This window comes from Gracilinanus agilis, chromosome 1 (assembly GCF_016433145.1).
Source record: "Gracilinanus agilis isolate LMUSP501 chromosome 1, AgileGrace, whole genome shotgun sequence".
NCBI classification, from domain to species: domain Eukaryota; kingdom Metazoa; phylum Chordata; class Mammalia; order Didelphimorphia; family Didelphidae; genus Gracilinanus; species Gracilinanus agilis.
The window spans coordinates 164,961,135-164,980,122 of NC_058130.1; the positions used below are offsets into that span (position 1 = coordinate 164,961,135).

At 36.9% G+C, this 18,988-nt stretch overlaps 1 protein-coding gene across 1 annotated transcript in view; it reads right to left on the reverse strand.

Annotated features, from left to right (window-relative positions):
- The window catches only part of C1H9orf24 (chromosome 1 C9orf24 homolog), a 58,428-nt gene that overhangs the window by 5,927 nt on the left and 33,513 nt on the right, over nucleotides 1–18,988 (reverse strand). The window contains exon 2 of the mRNA XM_044657248.1: nucleotides 270–417. Coding sequence (XP_044513183.1) covers nucleotides 270–417 — 148 coding nt within the window. The remainder of the gene's footprint in view (nucleotides 1–269; nucleotides 418–18,988) is intronic.

Genomic DNA, 18,988 nt, shown 5'->3' on the forward strand with positions numbered 1-18,988 from the left:
TATGCTCCAGTAACTGTTAGAAACATGAGTTTGGCATTCAGGAGAAATCAGGGCTAGAAAAGGAGATCCATATAGATTCTGATAGTCAAAGTTGAGACAAGAATTTGTCTCAACCAATGGAGGGGATTATAGAGGAGAAAAAGGAGACAAATGAAGACAAAATCTTGGGGTATGACATATGAAGAATCCCTTCACTCAAGGGTCAAGGTTCTTCTCAACGAGGCAGGGTGGGTACAAGGACTAGAGTCCTAGTCAAGGATTATAGGTACCTTCAGCTTCAGAAATCCAATACTTCTGGGGCAAGTAGGGGTTTCCTGGTACAGAACCCTTGTAACTATATTCCTCTACAGCACGCTTCACCATTTTCTCCAAAGATTGTTGATCAACATGTTGCTCCAACATAGGTTTTTTGAGGCCCTGGACATTATTGGTGGGAGAGAAAGGAAGGAATTAATAATATATGGGTGAATAAGGGTTCTTGCACCCAAAGGCAGAGGCCCTCTGGCTCACAAGGGGGTTCAGGAGAGTAAATTCTCAAATCATCATAGTATCAGCTCAAAGTCCCTCTCCTCAATGTCACACCAAGTCGATCTCTTGATCTCTTTATGTTTTCTTCTTACCCCAGCTGTCTGTCCCCCTAGAATTCCCTTCCTAACTTCCCAGTGCCTTCCAGCCTATTCTCTGAAGTATCCTTTCTCCTAATATCCTTAACACACTGCTCTTCCCAGTACCCCAGCTCCTGCCTACTGCCAGTGAACACCTCCTTATACTTACCCCCAAAATGTCTCTTTTTAGTAGGGGAAAAACCCTTATCTTTTTCAGTGTTTTCTTTCCCAACCCATCCTCCTCATGCAGCATTAGGGATAATCAATATATTGAATGACAAAATTAGGAGTTCAAACATCCTAAAAGATTGGAATGGTCAATTAATTAAGAAAGTAGAATTTGATTTTTTTTGAGCTTCCTGAAATCAAGGATCCTATTTTCTCCTCTGTCTTTCCTGCATAGCATAGTTATGGTCAGAACTGGGCACACAAGATGGGGACGGGTATGTATGTAAGGCAGAGATAGAATCAATAGAGCAGTAAGGGCTAGGCAATGGGGTTTAAGTGAGTTGCCCATAGCTAAAAAGTATCCAAGGTCAAATTTGAACCCAGGACTTCCCATCCCTATGCCTGACTCTCAATCCACTGAGCCACCTAGCTGTCTGCAAAAAGTGGAATTTAATAGAGATTATACACCAAGTCCTACATACAGGTTAAAAAAACTTGGCTGAACAAATATAGGATGGGAGAGGCCTGGTTTAAGATAAAGAATTCATGTGGAAAAAAACCACAAAAACACCTGAGGGTTTTAATGGATTGTTGCATCTGAATCAGCAGTGTGACATGACATAAATAGAAGTCTGGTGCTAGAAATGAGAGAGATGATAGCCCCACCTTGCCTACCCTGTCCCAGTTCAGACCACATCTGGAGTATTGCATTTAGGAGCAACTATGTAGGTCAGTGGATAGAGTGCTGGGTCTGAAGGCAGGAAGACTCATCTTCCTGAGTTCAAATCTGGTCTTGGACACTTCCTGGCTGTATGACTTTGGGCAAGTCACTTAACCTTGTTTGCCTCTGTTTTCTCATTTGTAAAGATGAACTGGAGAAGGAAATGGCAAACCACTCCAATATCTTTTCCAAGAAAATCCCTATTAGGGTCATGAAGAGTGGGACACAACCTAAAATGACTAATCAACAACAATAAGCTAAGGACCAAATGAGATAATGTAGGTATAACACCCCTTATAACCGGGGGACCTGTTTGCTTTTTCTCCAACTGGGAAACTTCATTACTCACAAAGCTTTTTGGGTAGAGCCCTTGAGTTTTTCGCAGGAATAAAAAGAACTATCGCCATGAACTGAACAAAGAAGCAGCAGTTGGGGCAGAATACTATCAAGTGATGCTATCAACCCTACTGTAATTCTACTTGGTACCTAGCCCTGTGGATTCTGAGGGTGGCTGGATCCTTCCCCATTCATGAGTTGGGAGCTTTGAAGGGAGAACTGAAACTGGGCTTCTTGACTATTTTGAAAAATACAAATATTAGGGCAGCTCCCAAGCCTGGTCAGGAAGACATGAGCTCAAATCTGACCTCAGACACTTCCTAGTTATGTGATCCTGGGGGCAAGTCTCTTAACCTGAACTGCCTAGTCCTTATCGCTCTTCTGCCTTGGAACTGATACTTGTATTGATTTTAAGATGGAAGGTAAAGGTTTAAAAGATATGAATGTTGTTTTCTTACAAAGAGTTTGGTCAGATGGCATCTAACTCTCTTCCTAATTGGTTACCAGGTGAGGAAGACTGTGCTAAGGTTGGGGAGAGGCCACAATGGGCTTTATCTCCTATCCAGGCCCCATGTGTCCCCAAACACATGGAATTTCTGTTTCTTTTAAGAGGATTATTTTTCACTCTTAGATGAATGAATATCCTGAGATAGGAGTACCCAGCTGACCAGTGAGATGAGGCAGTCCATGAAAGGCATCCCGGTTCTCACTGACAGCTGAATTCTAGAAGAAAATAGCACTATCACTAAAGCAGAGAGTGAGAAATTATTTCCTTGAATCTTTTATATGTACCTTTAGAACCATCTCAGCTTTTACTGAGTCATAAACTGCTTTAACTTCTTGGCCAATCAAAAAATTTTTCATTAATAATAATAGCTAGCATTTATATAGTATTTTAAGGTTTGCAAAATCTCTTTACAAAGATGATCTCATTTAATATTTACAACGACCCCGGAAGGTAAGTGCTATTATTATCTCCTTTTATAGGCGAGGAAGCTGGGGCAGAGGTTAAATGACTGGCCCAGGGTCACATAGGTAGTAAATCTACCTGAGGCAGTTTCTGAATTCAGACCTTCCTGACTCCAGCTCTAGCTCTCTATCCACTGAACTTCCTTAACTGCCTCAAATTGCTGTACTAGCCCTTCAGTAATTAATGGCTAGAAAGTAGCCATTAAAGTTCCATGTGTTCATCTGAAACCAGACAGAGGATATTGTGCCTGCCTCTCTATCATTGACCAGGTAGAGTAAGAATATTTATGCTCTAAGGACTGAGTCCTCATTGGATTTTTTTTTGGCAAGCCAATTCAATAGTGCCTTAATAAAAGAACATTATGTACAAAGATCTTTGATTGAAAACAGAAAATGGAAGGATCATAGAATTTGAGCTAAAAGAGACCTTTTCAAGGATGTCCAGTCAAATCCCATTATTCTACTGATGAGAAAAACTGAGGTCCAGAGAAGTTATGATTCACTCAAGCCACACAGGTTAGTAATGGCCAGAGCTGGGATTTGAACTCAGATTTTAAGCTTCCATATTCAGCGTTCTTTCCATTGCACACTGGAGGGCAAAGCCAGTAGGATACAACTCTTAGCCTGACTGAATAATATACCTACTTTAGACTTTATACAGAGGAGAAAGAATCTGGGATACCACAAATGAAAAGTCAAGCCCAAAAGTCATAAAAGCTACCGTAAAGCCTGAAAGAAATCCTATTAATCAAGCTAATCTCCATAAAAGAAAAGAAAGAATGACCTACAGAAGATATGAGGAGACTACTGGGGAGTAAGACATCTTCTTCCAGCAAGCAATTCAGTGCCAACAGAGGAAGGTACCCTCACCAATGAGAAAGTTTATCAGTGGAGCAATATAGTCAGAGGGAACTCACTATGGAAATTTCTATTTATTTCTGGTTGATTCAAGTTATAAATGTGTAATTGGAAATCTTATACCTTTGAACTACATTACCCAGGAGCCCACTGACCTCCTGCCGTTACATGCTATAATGATTAAAATAAATGTAGATGGATATTAAAAGAAGAAATATTTTAATTATGGCCATGCTGGTAAAATATAAAATGACTGTGCACCTGCTAAGATCTATTTCAAATTGCCCCACCAGACCTTCTCCCCATAGACCACATGCCTGGCTCCTTCGGTGCCAAAGAGAGCAAAACCAATCAGGTCTCCCAATTTAAGCTACACTTTACATTGGCTCACGTTATCACGTCAAAACCAGAAACTTGTTGAAACATGGGAAATGTAGTTTCCAAGACCCCTAAATGTTCACAGGAAGTTTGTCATATATTTAATTATTTAAAACTCAAATGAAACCCAAATACCTCTCCATGGAACCCCCAAAATTCCAAATAACACAATGCTGATGTAGACAGGAGACAAATTCAGTGGATTTCCTGGGTAATGTGGTTCAAATGTACAAGATTTCCAATTACACATAAGGGAGGTAGGGTAGGATGGCCACTTAGTTGGAGAGGAAAGTACTGAATCTTGGTTAGAACATGTCACAGATATGGATGTCAAAATAGCAAAATTCTAATTCAGAGAAAGGTAAGCAGTTATTAGGAAACTTCAAGTGTGCCCTACCTTTGATGTTATGTGTACAGTACCCCCCGCCCCCTCCATGGGACTAACTCCCCCCACAACTTGCAGGCATATTTGGAGAGTTGGGTCTCCAGAGGGATGGCTGCCACCTTGGGTTCTAAGGGTTACCTTCTGGGTCTCTATTTCTTTGATTCATGAGCCCCTATTTGTATGCTCTCCATTAACAGTGTAATGTATAAAATCTTGCGACCATGCTTTCATTACAACAGGCAGTCAACAGATACAATTAGCTCTTCTAAGGCAAAGGAGTATTTATTAAGATTATACTGTTAAAACAGTAGCTACAAAATATCCTTCCCACCACAGAACTCTGGCTAGGAAAACTGAAGCCTGATGGTGCTCTGTGTGTAGACACACATAGTGGAAGCCAACAGCCAGGAGAGTTAGGTCAGGACCAAACAAAGTCTCAACATTCCATCAAGAGCATCAGAGGGATACGTCAGAGGGTTGAAGCCTGGCCCTGGCACCAAATTTGAAAGTCAAGAACTGAGGTTAGAAATATGAGTGAACAAAATAAGAGACCAAATACTATGAAAAAATGTAATGAGTTTAGGAAAACCTGGAAGAAGAGGATAATACACACACCAAATATAAACAAAGCCTCAGAGAAGAAAATGGTTTGGCTACAAAGACCATAGGAGTACCTGAAAGAAATGAAATTAAAAGGAAAAGTGTAGAGAAGGAGTTTTAAACTTTTTTATATCATGGACCCCCTTTGACAATCTGCTGAAATGTATTTACCTCTTTCTCAGAATGTTTTTAAATGCATAAAATACATAGAATTACCAAAAAAACCCAATTATGTTGAAATATAGTTGTCAAAATATATTTTTTAGAAACCAAGTCATAGACTACAGTTTAAGAACTCTTCCTAGGGGGCAGTTAGGTAGAGTACAGTGGATTGAGTACCAGGTCTGGAGGAACTGGATTTTAAATCTGGCCTCAGACACTTCTTGGCTGTGTGACCCTGGGCAAGTCACTTAATCCTAATTGCCTAGCCCTTGCTACTCTTCTGTCTAGAACTGATAAGACAGAAAGTGAGGGTTTACAAAACCAAACCAAATAAAAACCTCCTGCTATAGAGAAAAAAATCAGAAGGAAAATTATTAGCTTAGGTGTAGCCAAACCAATCCTTAGGGGAAAATGTGTATCTCTAAAAGACTTCATCAACAAAAGTAAGAAAAATTAGAAGCTGAGTATTACAACTAAAAAATACTAGGAAACTAACAAAATAAAAAGCTCGTAAAGAGTAAATCCTAAAGTAGAAACTGAAAATCAAAGAAGAAATGAACAAAGTTGAAAGAATATGACCAACAAGTAAAACTAGGAGCTATTTTTAAAAATGAATGAGAGATAAGTAGCTAGTCTGATTTTTCAAAAGACAAAGGAAAAACAAATAATCAGGGCCAAAAAAAGAAAGAGGGAAATTTTACATTGGAAGGCATAATTAAGAAAAACAACTGAAATTATTTTGCCCAAATATATGCCAACAAAATTGATTACTTGGATGAAGAAATGGATGAATATTTACAAAAATATAAAATATTCAGTTTAGTAAGATTAAAAAAGAGAATTTAAATAATCCAATTCTAGAAAAGTAATTGAACAAACTATAAATGAGTTTCTACAAGGGAAAAAATCCAAAGCTAGATAGATTTCAATCAAATGGTATTCTACTGAATATTCAAACAAATAACTTTAATATTACTTAAATTGTTGTCAAGAATAGGAAAATAAAGTATCTTTCTCTTCAAACTTCTTCTGTGTTACAAATAAAGTTTTTCTTGATTCCTAAATCAGAGATGACACATAAAAAATCTATAGACTAATATCCTTCTGAGTATCAATGTAAAAGTGATAGACAAGATATTATCAAAGAGTCATCAACATATTTAAAAGAGTATACCTTAGGACCAGCTTGAATATGCCAGAAATAAAAGGTCAATTCAATATAAGAAAACATATAAACATAATAGACGAAAATAATAACCACATGATTATCTCAATAGAAGCTGAAAAAGGTTTTGACAAAATTTAACACCCATTTTTGTTTTAAAAACACTACAAATAATAGAAATACATGGACATGTCCTTAATTTATTAAATAGTACCAAGATTAAAGACTTTTGTTATTGGAGAGTTATACTGGAATATAGTTGATGCAGAAAGACTTTTATTTTTAAATCAGGGTTAAAGATGTCCATTATGAAGACTATTACTTGATACAGAGTGTTAGAAATGCTAGCGATAGCAATAAGATGAAAATGGATTTGAGAGAATAAGTATAGGCAAAGAGGAAACAAATGGCATTTTTTAGATGATATGAATCTCTTTAGAGATCCCTAAATAACCAACTAATATTAACTTTAAAACTTAAGCAAAATTGCAGGATATAGAATAAGTTTCCATAAATTACCACCTATATATTACTAATAAAATCCAAAAGAAAGGAATAGAAGAAATTCCATTCAAAATAATAAAAACATTTTATAATACTCTCAGAAAATATCAAATGAATATAACTACAGGACACTTCCAGAAATGAAGACAGATCTAAATCATTAGAGAAATATTAAATGTTCATAGGTAGCCTGAGCTAATAGAATAAAAATTACCTAAATTAATTTGCTTATTCAAGGAAATGCCAAACTACCAATGGATTATTTTCTTTCTTTTTTAAAAATTTTATTTAGAATATTTTTCCATGGCATGATTTTTCTCATCCCTCTTGCCTCTCCCCTCCCGGAGCTGACAAGCAATTTCACTGGGTTATACATGTATTCAAAACCTATTTCCATGTTATTCATATTTGCAGTAGAGTGATCTTTTAACATCAAAATCCTAATCATATCCCTATCAAACTACATGACCGATCATATGTTTTCTTTTTGCGTTTCTACTCTCACAGTTCAAAAGATTATTTTCTGAAGCTAGAGAAAAAAAAGTAAAATCATCTGGAAGAACTAAAGTTCAAGAATATTAAGGAAAATGGTGAAAAAAAAGTAGGAAGGAAAAGGCCCTAGAAATTCTAGATTTTAAAGTATATTTCAAAGCAGTAATCATCTAAATGATTTTAACTGGTAAAAAAATAGAAAAGTCAATTGGTGAATAAGATTAGATTCACAAAACACAGAATTCAATTAATATAATCACATATTTCTTGATAAACCCAAAGACCCTAACTACTGAAGTAAGGTCTAGTTCACAAAAGCTGCTGAGAAAGTGGAAAGCTTTATCATTATAGAAATTAATTTAAGAACAACATCTCACTTTGTATATAAAGATGAACTCCAAGTAGATATGACACACTTAGATATAAAAGGTCACATAATGTATGAGTGGAACAAGACAAGAAGACATACCTTTTATGACCGAATAGAGGAAGAGTTGATAAGTATTTAAACTGAGAGATAAAGAGGACTGCAGAGGATAAAATCGATAATTTTGATTACACAAAAAATAATTTTTTGCACAAATAAAACCAGTACAGTCAAAATTAGAAGTGAAATAACTTGGAAAAAATATTTGCAACAAGTTTCTCTGATAAACATCTCATGTCCAAGATATATAAGGAAATGATTCAAAATTCTGAGCAAGAACCATTCCCCAATAGGTAAATGGGCAAAGATGTGAAAAGGCAATTCTCAGAAGAATTACAAGTTCTCCACAGTCACATGAAAAAAAATTTCCATATTACTATTAGAGAAATATAAATTAAAGAAATTCTGAAGTTCCACTTCACACCCGTCAGATGGGCAAAGTTGACAAAAAGGAAGCCATTATGGAAATCAGTTTGGAACTATGCCCCCTCCAAGTCAATAAACTGAGAACCCTTTGTACCAGTGATACCAATACTAGGTCTATACCTTGAAGAGATGAAGGAAAACAGTAAAAGATCCAATATGTACAAAAATATTTACAGCAACTGTTTTTGTTATAGCAAAGAACTTGAAACTAAAGGGTTGTCCATCATTTGTGGAATGAATAAACAAATTAAGGTATACAAATGAATGGATAAAGCATTTAATATATACAAAGCACTGAGCTGAGAAATAGAAATAACAAAGCAAGACAGTTCCTGTTCTCAAGGTCTCATTTTAGTGGGGGAAGCTGATACCTATGAAAGGTTTTAGCTATAAGTCAGATGGTCTCATGGTCTTAAAAGTATAGTAGTAAAGTAAATGGTAATTTCTTTTTTTAATGTCATTTTCCAACACCCATTTTTGATGTTGAACAATTTGGGAATGCCAATCAACATTGGTGGCAAGAATTTTCTTTGAGTCTACAGTAGATGTAGTTATAATATCTATAGGAGCAATTATTAGGTTGCATTTCCACATAGATTTCTTCCCTTGATGATTACAGCTCTTCAGCAGCTATATCATGTTCTTCTGTGGGTCCACCACCTGAAAGGGAGGCTAGGGACTGAGGAAATATGGATGGAAGGGTTTAAGGATTAAGGGAGAAAGAATAAGAGGAGGGAAGAAAGATACAGAGACAAAAGGTCCAAAACACAGGATTCAGTCTGTCCTGCTCCTCTGATGGTAAAAAAGAGAGAAGCCACACGTGAATCCAGTTTTTATTGAAGAATCAAGGAATGGGGAATGGGAATAGTAGTTAATGAGCATGTGACATGGCAGAGAATTTAACACTGGCTTGGTTAACAACCTCAAGATCAAAGATAAAGAATTATTTTCTTTGTCTTCTACCTTCTTTTTGAAAATAAAAGGAAAAAGACCCTTGTGACAAATATGCAGTCAAGTAAAACAAATTCCCACATTGGTTCTATAAAGTCTCTGTTTCTGTCTCTGTCTCTGTGTCTCTCTGTGTCTCTCTCTGTCTGTCTCTGCCTCTGTCTCTGTCTCTCTCCCCAATCTCTGTCTGTCTCCATCACTATCTGTCTCCATCCATTCATCCATCTCTATCTATCCATCTATCCATCTATTCATCTATCTATCTATCTATCTATCTATCTATCTATCTATCTATCTATCTATCTATCTATCTATCTATCTATCTATCTACCTATCTATCCATCTCTATCTATTTAACTATTGTAAATGAGCATGACAGTTTTGAAAGCAACGTGTTGTGTTTATTATATGCTTGAAAAAATCAAGTTGTACATAATAAAGATTTGTAGTTTCACATATAATCCTTCTTTTCTGACCTATTTAGTATATAGAAATACAAATTTTATTTAATCAGAATAAAAAAATTTTAATTTTAAAGAAAAGTAGCCATAACTCCTACAGAAAACAGGTAGTCAATTGATTGTTTTATTGGATTTAAAGAAACCATTTGATTTTTTAAACCATTGGTTAAATTGTTTATTTTGGGAATTATCAATCAAATAGTAATAATTATTCTCTCAGCAAGCAGCAGCCCTCCCCCCAAAAAGTCCCAACACCCACAAACACTTCCAAAAATGTGCTAATCAGCATTGTAACTTTGGCCAAAGATCAACTCCCTCTTCCTCATTCTCGCATGCACTTTGAAGATACAAAGTCAAAATTCATGGCATTCTAATATTTATGGATACATTAAGATTGGAGAAAACCCTTGAAGTCACTTCCTAAATGCCTCTCAAGAGTATAGAAAAAAACTCCAGCTTTGTGCAAAGGTTGGAGAATACTCCAGTGAGCAGTAATTAAGGGTAGAAGGCATGAATCCTCACTAGGCTGACTTAAGTGATGATGGAAAACTAGAAGATGGCCTGGCTTTTTGCAACTATATATATATATATATCTGCCCGAATGGGGGGAAAGCTACTCAGGATTGTTTCTGTCAATTACAGAGGCAGATGGTATAGGAGGCTACAAAAATTGGTACCATGGTTCCTCAAGTGATCTGTTCAGATTTGGGCCCCTGAGATTAGAATAGAGGATGACCGAAAGCACACACAAAAGTGAAAGGCAGGGTCTGCTGCTGTCTGCTGGGTCATTGACAAGAGTCACTCTTCCCAGAAGAAGGAGGCTTCAGCTCTGAGGTTGAGGCCCCCCACTTTGGAAGTAGTGCAGGAAAGGCACATCTGGGGGTGGTGTTTTGATTGTCAAGATGAACATGCTATGTGAACTAGAAAGGAGTACATTAAAAAAAACCAAACAAAAAACCTTACCTTCCATCTTAGGATCAATATTGTGTCTTTATTCCAAGGCAGAAGAATGGTAGGAGATAGGCAATGGGGACTGACTGACTTGCCCAGGGTTCACACAGTTAGGAAGTAACTGAGGGCAGATTTGCACCGAGGACCTCCCTTCTCTACGTCTGGCTCTCAATCCACTGAGACACTTAGTTGGCCTCCCCCAGGTTAATTTCTCTAGAAACTGAAGTCCATTGTGGGGGAGGACATTGAGAAAAAAGAAACAGGGTCAGGTCACAGAAAGACCACCACAAGTGTCCTGAGAAATTAACCCCTATAACTCCAATATCTTCTAAATCCTTTCTACCTGAAGTTAGAGGGCACTACATAGGAGTGACAATGAAGACAAAAGAATGCTTGCCAGAAAGTGGATTTAAAATTACAATGATCCAATCTTTTTATAAGGAATATCTGAAATTTATGGCTCAACGATTCCACACAAGAGTTGGAACTCAATGGACTGAGGGAAGACTACCTAGATTTGAGTTATAGAATAGTATATTTAGAGTTTTTCAGGGAAATCATGGATTTCAGTGAGAAGGTAGAAAATGAGAAACGCAAATATTCATATTCATATCCCACCAATATTTCTGGGGGTTTTAACATCAATTGAAACCAGTTTACCATGCTATCCTGGTAAATATGCTGAATTTTGGCTCAAAGGACCTAAGCTCGAATCCTGGATCTGCCATTTTCCTATTTTCCTTTATGACCTTGGACAGGTTATTCTACTGTTCTGAACTTCTCAGTTTCCTCATCTGTAAAATGAAGACACTGAATAGTAAAACATGGGTATAGCAGCCTATGGGTGTGATGTTCATTCCTTCTCTCTCTTTCTAAACTTTCATTCACTCCATCTTGCTTTCATGGTAAAAAGTCTGGGTTCCCCTCTCCCTAAGTAGGGAAATTGGGAGTGGGAGACCACTATTCATCACTATAGCACCCCAGCCCCCATTGGTGTGATTCTCATTTGCACAAAGTCAGTCACCATAACACCCTTGACTCAAACATAAAAATTTTAGTCAAAAGCAGGAGTTATCATAACACTTATTCAAAAGAGAGCAAAATCTGAAGTAATCCTAGCTTTTATTCAATAGAAGCCCCAAGCAGGAATAATCAAAATATTATCATCTACCTATAAAAATGGACCACCCTTTCTCACCAATGCCCACAGTGTTTTGAGAAAACAATGGGAATATACTTATATTTTTAGAGAGACACAAAGTGTAGAAATTCATGTGTCCAGGGCAACATACAACTCTGAACCACAGGTCTTGGAGTCCTTGGTGTTTTCAGGAACAATGCGTCCCACACAAAGCTGCTTCTCTGCTACTTGCATCCCTTCTAGTGGTCCTCCACACATCCCTGCTGGACAGAAAGCAGTCCTTTTCTACAGATGATACAGTAACAGGCTTTTTTACTTCACAGCCACCCTTATCAGGGTGCTAAGAAAGTATTACACTATTATAGTGACAAGCAGCTGTCTTTAACCAAAGAACTGCAGAGCTCTTCAGATCTACACATGGCAAGGAAATCTGCTTTATCCTAAACTGCCAAGCTTCTCAAATCTGCAAATGACAAAGACTTCTGCTTTATTCTATCAACTCCAATCCTCTTTGTCACAGCAAAGCATAGTAAGGCATACAAAGCTCATCTTTTCCCCTTTTTTTACTCTCTCACATCAGAGGGGCATCCCTGAAAGGTTGTTTCTCAACTTCAATAGTTCTTCACACAGCACCAGAATTCTGTTCTCTTCCAATAAGTATCCAGTAGTTGGATCAATCTTTCTCCAGTCAATCAGCAAAGCAGTGCCTCTCTTCTAATTAGCAAGTTCCCAGCAAAACAGCTAAAGAGTTAGCTGTCTTAGCTAGAAACCTTCTGGCTTCTATCCTCAGGTGCTTGTGACTCTTCCTGAGCTACTTTTCCTGTTACTTCTGTCTACTTCTTCCTATAAATTCTCCTGCTAGCTTCTTTTTCATTTCTCTTAAAACCCTTACCTTCCCCCTAAGAATCAATACAATCAAGGCAGAAGAGTGGTAAGGACTAGGCAATGGGTGCCCAGGATCACATAGTTAGGAAGTGTCTGAGGCCAGAATTGAACCCAGGATCTCTCAGCTCTGGCCTGGCTCTCAATGTACTAAGCCACCCAGCTGCCTCCTTTTGCTAACTTCTTAACAGTTCCTAATGGCTCAAATCAGGGCCTCCTGGCCTTTAGTGATTCTTCTTTACCTTATGAAGCAAAACTCAAGAAATTTATCTTTCTGTAAGTTAGGAACCTAACAGTCCTTATGTAATTTTCCCATAGATCCCAAATAGTTATTGGTTAATATTTTATCCCAAATTTGACTCTTTATAGCTTTTTTTCATTGCTTCTAGTTCTACCTTCTGAGATAATCTGAACAATTCTAAGCCTCCCTCTTCCTTTCAAATATTTGAAGAAAACTATTTTTCCTCAGATGTTTCATGCAGACTATAAACATCCACAATTCCTTGAACTAATCTATATAAGGCATAAACTCGAATCACATCACCATTCTGATTGTTCTCCACTAACACTCTCTACTTTATCCATGTTCCTTCTAAGATGTAGTGCCATTAATTGCATGTAATGTCCTGATGTGGTCTGACCTGGTCAGCTTACAGAGGGCTATCACTTCTAGCTATCTTCCTGGAATCTATGTCTCCTAGAATGTAGTCCAAGATCGCATTAGTTTTTAGGGAAACCATATATAACATAGATGATTCCTACTTAGCTTGCAGCCCATTAAGACCCCAATATTGTTTTTAGAGAAAACTATAGTCTGTTCTAAAAAATTATTAAATAAATGGTTTCAGAGAAATTTGGGAAGGTTCATAGGAACTGATAAAAGCTGAAATGAACAAACTAGGAGAAAACTTTATACAATAACGTTGTTAAGATAAGCAACTTTGAGAGGCTTAAGAATTCTGGTCAAATCAATGTCCAACTATAATTCCAGAGAACTGATTATGAAGCATGCAACCCATCTATTGACAAAGAAGTGATAGACTCAAGATGAAGAATAGGATGTACATTTTCAGACATGATCAGTGTAAGAATTTGTTTTGTTTGCTATATATATTTATCACAAGAGTTTTTCTTTTTCTTTTTCCCAATTGGGGATAAGAGAAGAAAGGGAGAAAGGAATAGGGATATCATAGGGGAAATAAAAAAGAAAAGAAAGGAGGGCCATAAAAGTCTTTTTTTAATGCTCAGAAGTGGTAACAGAAGGAAGAGCAGAAAGAATGACTGTAAAAGAGGATGACTTTGAAAGTTACATGTTGAATTTGTTAAATTTAAAATTGCAAAGATAGTTTCAGAAAAAGATGGAAAGATCTACGGGGACTGATGCAGAGCAAAATAAGCAGAACCAGGAGAACATTGTACACAATAACAGCAAAATGGTATGATGATCAACTGTGAAAACTTGGCTACTCTCAATAGTGCGATGATCTGGGAAATCCTGAAAAACATGTGACAGGTAATGCTCTCCACATCCAGAGAAAGAACTATTGGAGTTGTATGATACAAATCAAAGCATACTATCTTTCATATCAGTATATTTATGATTTTATTTTGGAGTTTTGGTTATGTATGAGTGTACTTGTACAACAATGACCAATATGGAAGTGTGTTTTGCATGATAAAATAAAATTTTAAAAAAAGAGAACTGTATAAGAGATTCCTGTAGTTTCATGTATAATCCTCTTTCTTATATTCTACTATATATGGAAATGCCCATTTAATTTGGTGTTTATCAAATTTAGAATAATAAAAGAAGTAAATTTTAGTCTAACCATCTTTAACTTGCGGAGACAATGTCTAGGACCCAATTATAAGCTCTTACATTTATCCCTTTTAGACTTCATTTTATTTTATTAGATTCATCCTGTTATTGACTATCAAGATCCTTTTTTATTTTGATTTTGATACCCAGCGTGTTAGCTATTCCTCCCAGTTTTCTATTATCTGCAAATTTGGTGAGTGTGCTATCTAAGCTTTATTAAAATCAATAAGGTTATAAAAACTGTTAGGCTTGGTTGATGTGCTATTTAGTTGTTTGTTTTTTTTAAACCCTTGTACTTCGGCATATTGTCTCATAGGTGGAAGAGTGGTAAGGGTGGGCAATGGGGGTCAAGTGACTTGCCCAGGGTCACACAGCTGGGAAGTGGCTGAGGCCGGGTTTGAACCTAGGACCTCCTGTCTCTAGGCCTGACTCTCACTCCACTGAGCTACCCAGCTGTCCCTATTTAGTTTTTTTTTTAAACCCTTGTACTTCGGCATATTGTCTCATAGGTGGAAGATTGGTAAGGGTGGGCAATGGGAGTCAAGTGACTTGCCCAGGGTCACACAGCTGGGAAGTGGCTGAGGCCGGGTTTGAACCTAGGACCTCCTGTCTCTAGGCCTGACTCTCACTCCACTGAGCTACCCAGCTGCCCCCCATATTTAGTTTCGATAAACTGCTTTCCTGTCTTTTATTTCTTTTTAACTTTTTGTTAGAAAGGAAGACTTTCTCGGAGGGATATACTTGGAAATGAGAATGATGTAATAACAAAATACATTGATAAAAATTGTAGATTTTTGTAGATTGTAGAGGAGCAAACAAAAATACATGGGATACACTCCTGGGAACCTTTTTCTAGGTTAACATGGAACCATTAAGGACCAGTCTGAATCAATCCATGCATCTAATATTCCAAAATTAATCTAATTGTATTTATTATCTACTCCTCCCTCCACACCTCTGCATCTTTTCCACAAAAGAACATGAGAGGCCTAGAGACAGGAGGTCCTAGGTTCAAACCCGGCCTCAGCCACTTCCCAGCTGTGTGACCCTGGGCAAGTCACTTGACCCCCATTGCCCACCCTTACCACTCTTCCACCTATGAGACAATACACCGAAAAGTACAAGGGTTTAAAAAAAAAAAGAACATGAGATACTTTATCAAACATTTTGCTACAATTTCAGTATACTGTTATCCACAGCATTTCCCCTAATATACCAATTAAGTAATATGATCAAAAAAGAAAATAAGGTCAATCTTACATGACCTATTTTCTTCCTTTTAAATTTTTAATAGCTTTTGTTTTTACGTCACCTTCATTTGCAAATATATAGTTTCCTCTTTCTCCAATGTCAACTCTTAAAACAAAGAATAAAAGGAAAGAAAAAGGCAATTCAACAAAATTAACCCAATATCAGCTGAGTCTGACAACATATGCAATCTTTCATGCCCATTGTCTTCCTCTTCTAAAAAAAAAAAGGGAAGTGATATACTTTCTTATCTCTTCTTCAGGGATAAACTTGGTCATTTTACTTTTTTTTTAAACCCTTATTCTGTTTTAGTATCAGTTCTAAAACAGAAGAGCAGCAAGAGCTAGGCAATAGAGGTTAAGTGACTTGCCCAGGGTCACACAGCTTGGAAGTATCTAAGACCAGATTCGAACACATGTCCTCTAGCCTCCAGGAGTGATATTCTATCCACCGTGCTACCTAGTTGCCCCATGCATTATACTTATACAACATTCAGTTTTAGGATTTTTTTTCTTTTCATTTAGATAATGATAGTTATTGTGCATATTTTTTATTCTGTTGATTTCACTCTGCATCAGTTTATTTAAATCATGCTCTCTTCCAGATTCTTTAGTCATCATTTCTTATGATGCAGGAACATTCCATTTTTTAACAAATTTTTTTTGAATATTTTCCCCATGTTACATATTTCATGTTCTTTCCCTCTCCTCCAAGTCCCCTAATCCCTCTTAGCCGACGCACAATTCCATTGGGTTTTACATGTATCACAATTCCACTGGGTTTTACATGATCAAGGCCTAATTCCATACTATTGATAGTTGGACTAGAGTTATCATTTAGTGTCTACATCCCCAATAACATCCCCATCAGCCCATGTAGGAACATTCCATTTTGTTAATGTGCTACATTTTTAAAACTAATTCTACAGTCAGTGGATCTCTACTAGTTCTTTGCTAAGTTCTGTTAAAGATATTTTGGTGTAAATGGGAACTCTCCTTCTGTACTGACCTCTTTCAGGTATAAGCCTAGCAGTGGGATCTCTAGGTCAAAGGATATGGACATTTTAGTCCAAAATTCCTTTCCAGGTGATTGAACCAATTTATAACTCTGCTAATAATGCTTTAGTGTTCCTGTCTTTCCACAGCCTCTCCAACATTAACTTTTTTGGGGTCTTCTTTGCTAATTTGCTGGATTTAAGATAAACACTTTAGAGTGATTTATATGGATCTTTATCTTCTAAGAATTAATTATTCTCTCTCTCATCATTGATGATTTGGAGCAGTCTTTCACATGGTGGTTAATTGTTTGCAGTTCTTTTGAGAACTATTTGTTCATATCACTTGACCACCTGTTTTTGATGAAGCCACCCTGGCCTTTTGTGACCATTGCTTCCTTTTTCTAGATATTCACTCACCATGTCTTCCTGTCATTTGATTTAAGCCCAAGGGATAAGACTCTTCTATTTTTGTCTTTGTATACCTATTATTTGGCCCAGTGTCTTGCTCAGAGGAGGTGCTTAATAAATTCTCATGGATTGACTGGTTGAATACATACTAAATTTCCCCCGGGAATGGGAGTCAAGCACACTGTCCCATAGATTCCATTTAAAAAAAATTGCTATCTTTCCCCTTCTTCAGACCTGTAGTGCCTCTACCATTTTCCATTATCTTTTAACTATCACTTAATCATTTTTCAGTAATACTACTCATCAATTCTTTCAGTACCTGAGATTGTAATTCATTTGGGCAGCTAGGTAATTTCTTACTATCTCCTTATTTATCTTGGATATTAATTCCTTATTACCCTTTTTTGTTTATCCTTTTCCAACCCCAAAGTCATTCTCCTTAGCAGAGAAAAGAGACAAAATCATAATTCAACAGTCCTGCCTTCTTTCTTTTGTCAGTGAACACTGTTCCATCTACTTCATAATAGTGATCCTATTCCTCCCATATTCCCCTGTGTGACTTAAAAACCCTATTTTCTTGTTCTCAGTTCATTCTAAATATTAGCATTGCTGTTATTCATTCTTATAGGACAAGGACATACTTTTGTACTTATTCTTTGTTACTTTGCCCTGTGTTTCTATCTTCTGTAAAAAAAAAAATAAAGCTTATAAAAATCTAAGCTGATTGGAACATTCTCTGAGATACAATCAGCACTTCTTCAGATAACTCCCAGTTCTCTTTCATTGGAATTATTTTCCTTTATCTTCAGCATTTCATTCAATTTGTTCCAAGGTAGAAGAGAGTGGTAAGGGCTAGGCAATAGGGGTTAAGTGACTTGCCCAGGGTCACACAGCTAGGAATTGTCTGAGGCCAGATTTGAACCTAGGTCCTACTGTCTCTGGGCCTGGCTCTCAATCCACTGAGCCCCGGCAGATGCCCCCTAGCATTTCATTCTTGAGAGTTTCTTGGCCAACTTGTTCTCCCTGATGTTCTTTCTCTTCTCTGTTGGGAACTCTAGGAGAGAATGGTTGCTTCACTTACATTTTCCATCCTACAATCCCACTCCAGTAACCAGTTTCTCTTTATTGGTGAGAATTTGATTCCAAATAGCATTTGCATCCTACTTTCTTCCCCTTGGGAAAGATCAAATTATCAAAGGAAGTTTAGAAATGATTAGATTTTCTTATTTTGGCAGAGAGAGGACTCTAGTGAATGTCTGGATAATTGAAAACCCCTATCAATACTATATTTTGGGGGGCAGCTAAGTGGCTCAGTGGACTAAAAGACAGGCCTAGAAATGGGAGGTCCTGGGTTCAAATTGGAATTGAATTCCTAGCTATATATACCTGGGCAAAGTCATTTAACTCCCATTGTCTATACCTTATCACTTTTCTGCTTTGGAACCAATAAAACAATATTGATTCTAAGACAGAAAGAAAAGATTTTAAAATACTATATTATGCCTCCCTATTATTTATCATCCAAGTTACTCATCTATTTCTTCTCTTTCTCTCTATCCAGACTACAGTATATGCCCAATGAAAACAAAAAACATTTCTTTTTGACTTTCCATTGATTTTCACAGAAAGGTTCTTCTCCACGCTTCTCCTGTTTTATTTCCAGATTTCTTCACTTGAATATACCTTGCTAACCTACCGACAGTAATATGTGTGAATATGCATGTATATACACACATGAAAACACACATATGTAAATACACACATATGGACACGAATATTTATGTACAGTGAGCTATGGTTTTGAGTATATGCTGGCTCATGAAGAGCCTTGAGTCTAGAATGACTTTCAAAGGATCCACATATAATAGAGGGCAGGGGAATGCCTTAAATATTATATTATAGGAACTTGCCTGGGACCCCTATCTATTTTGTATGTT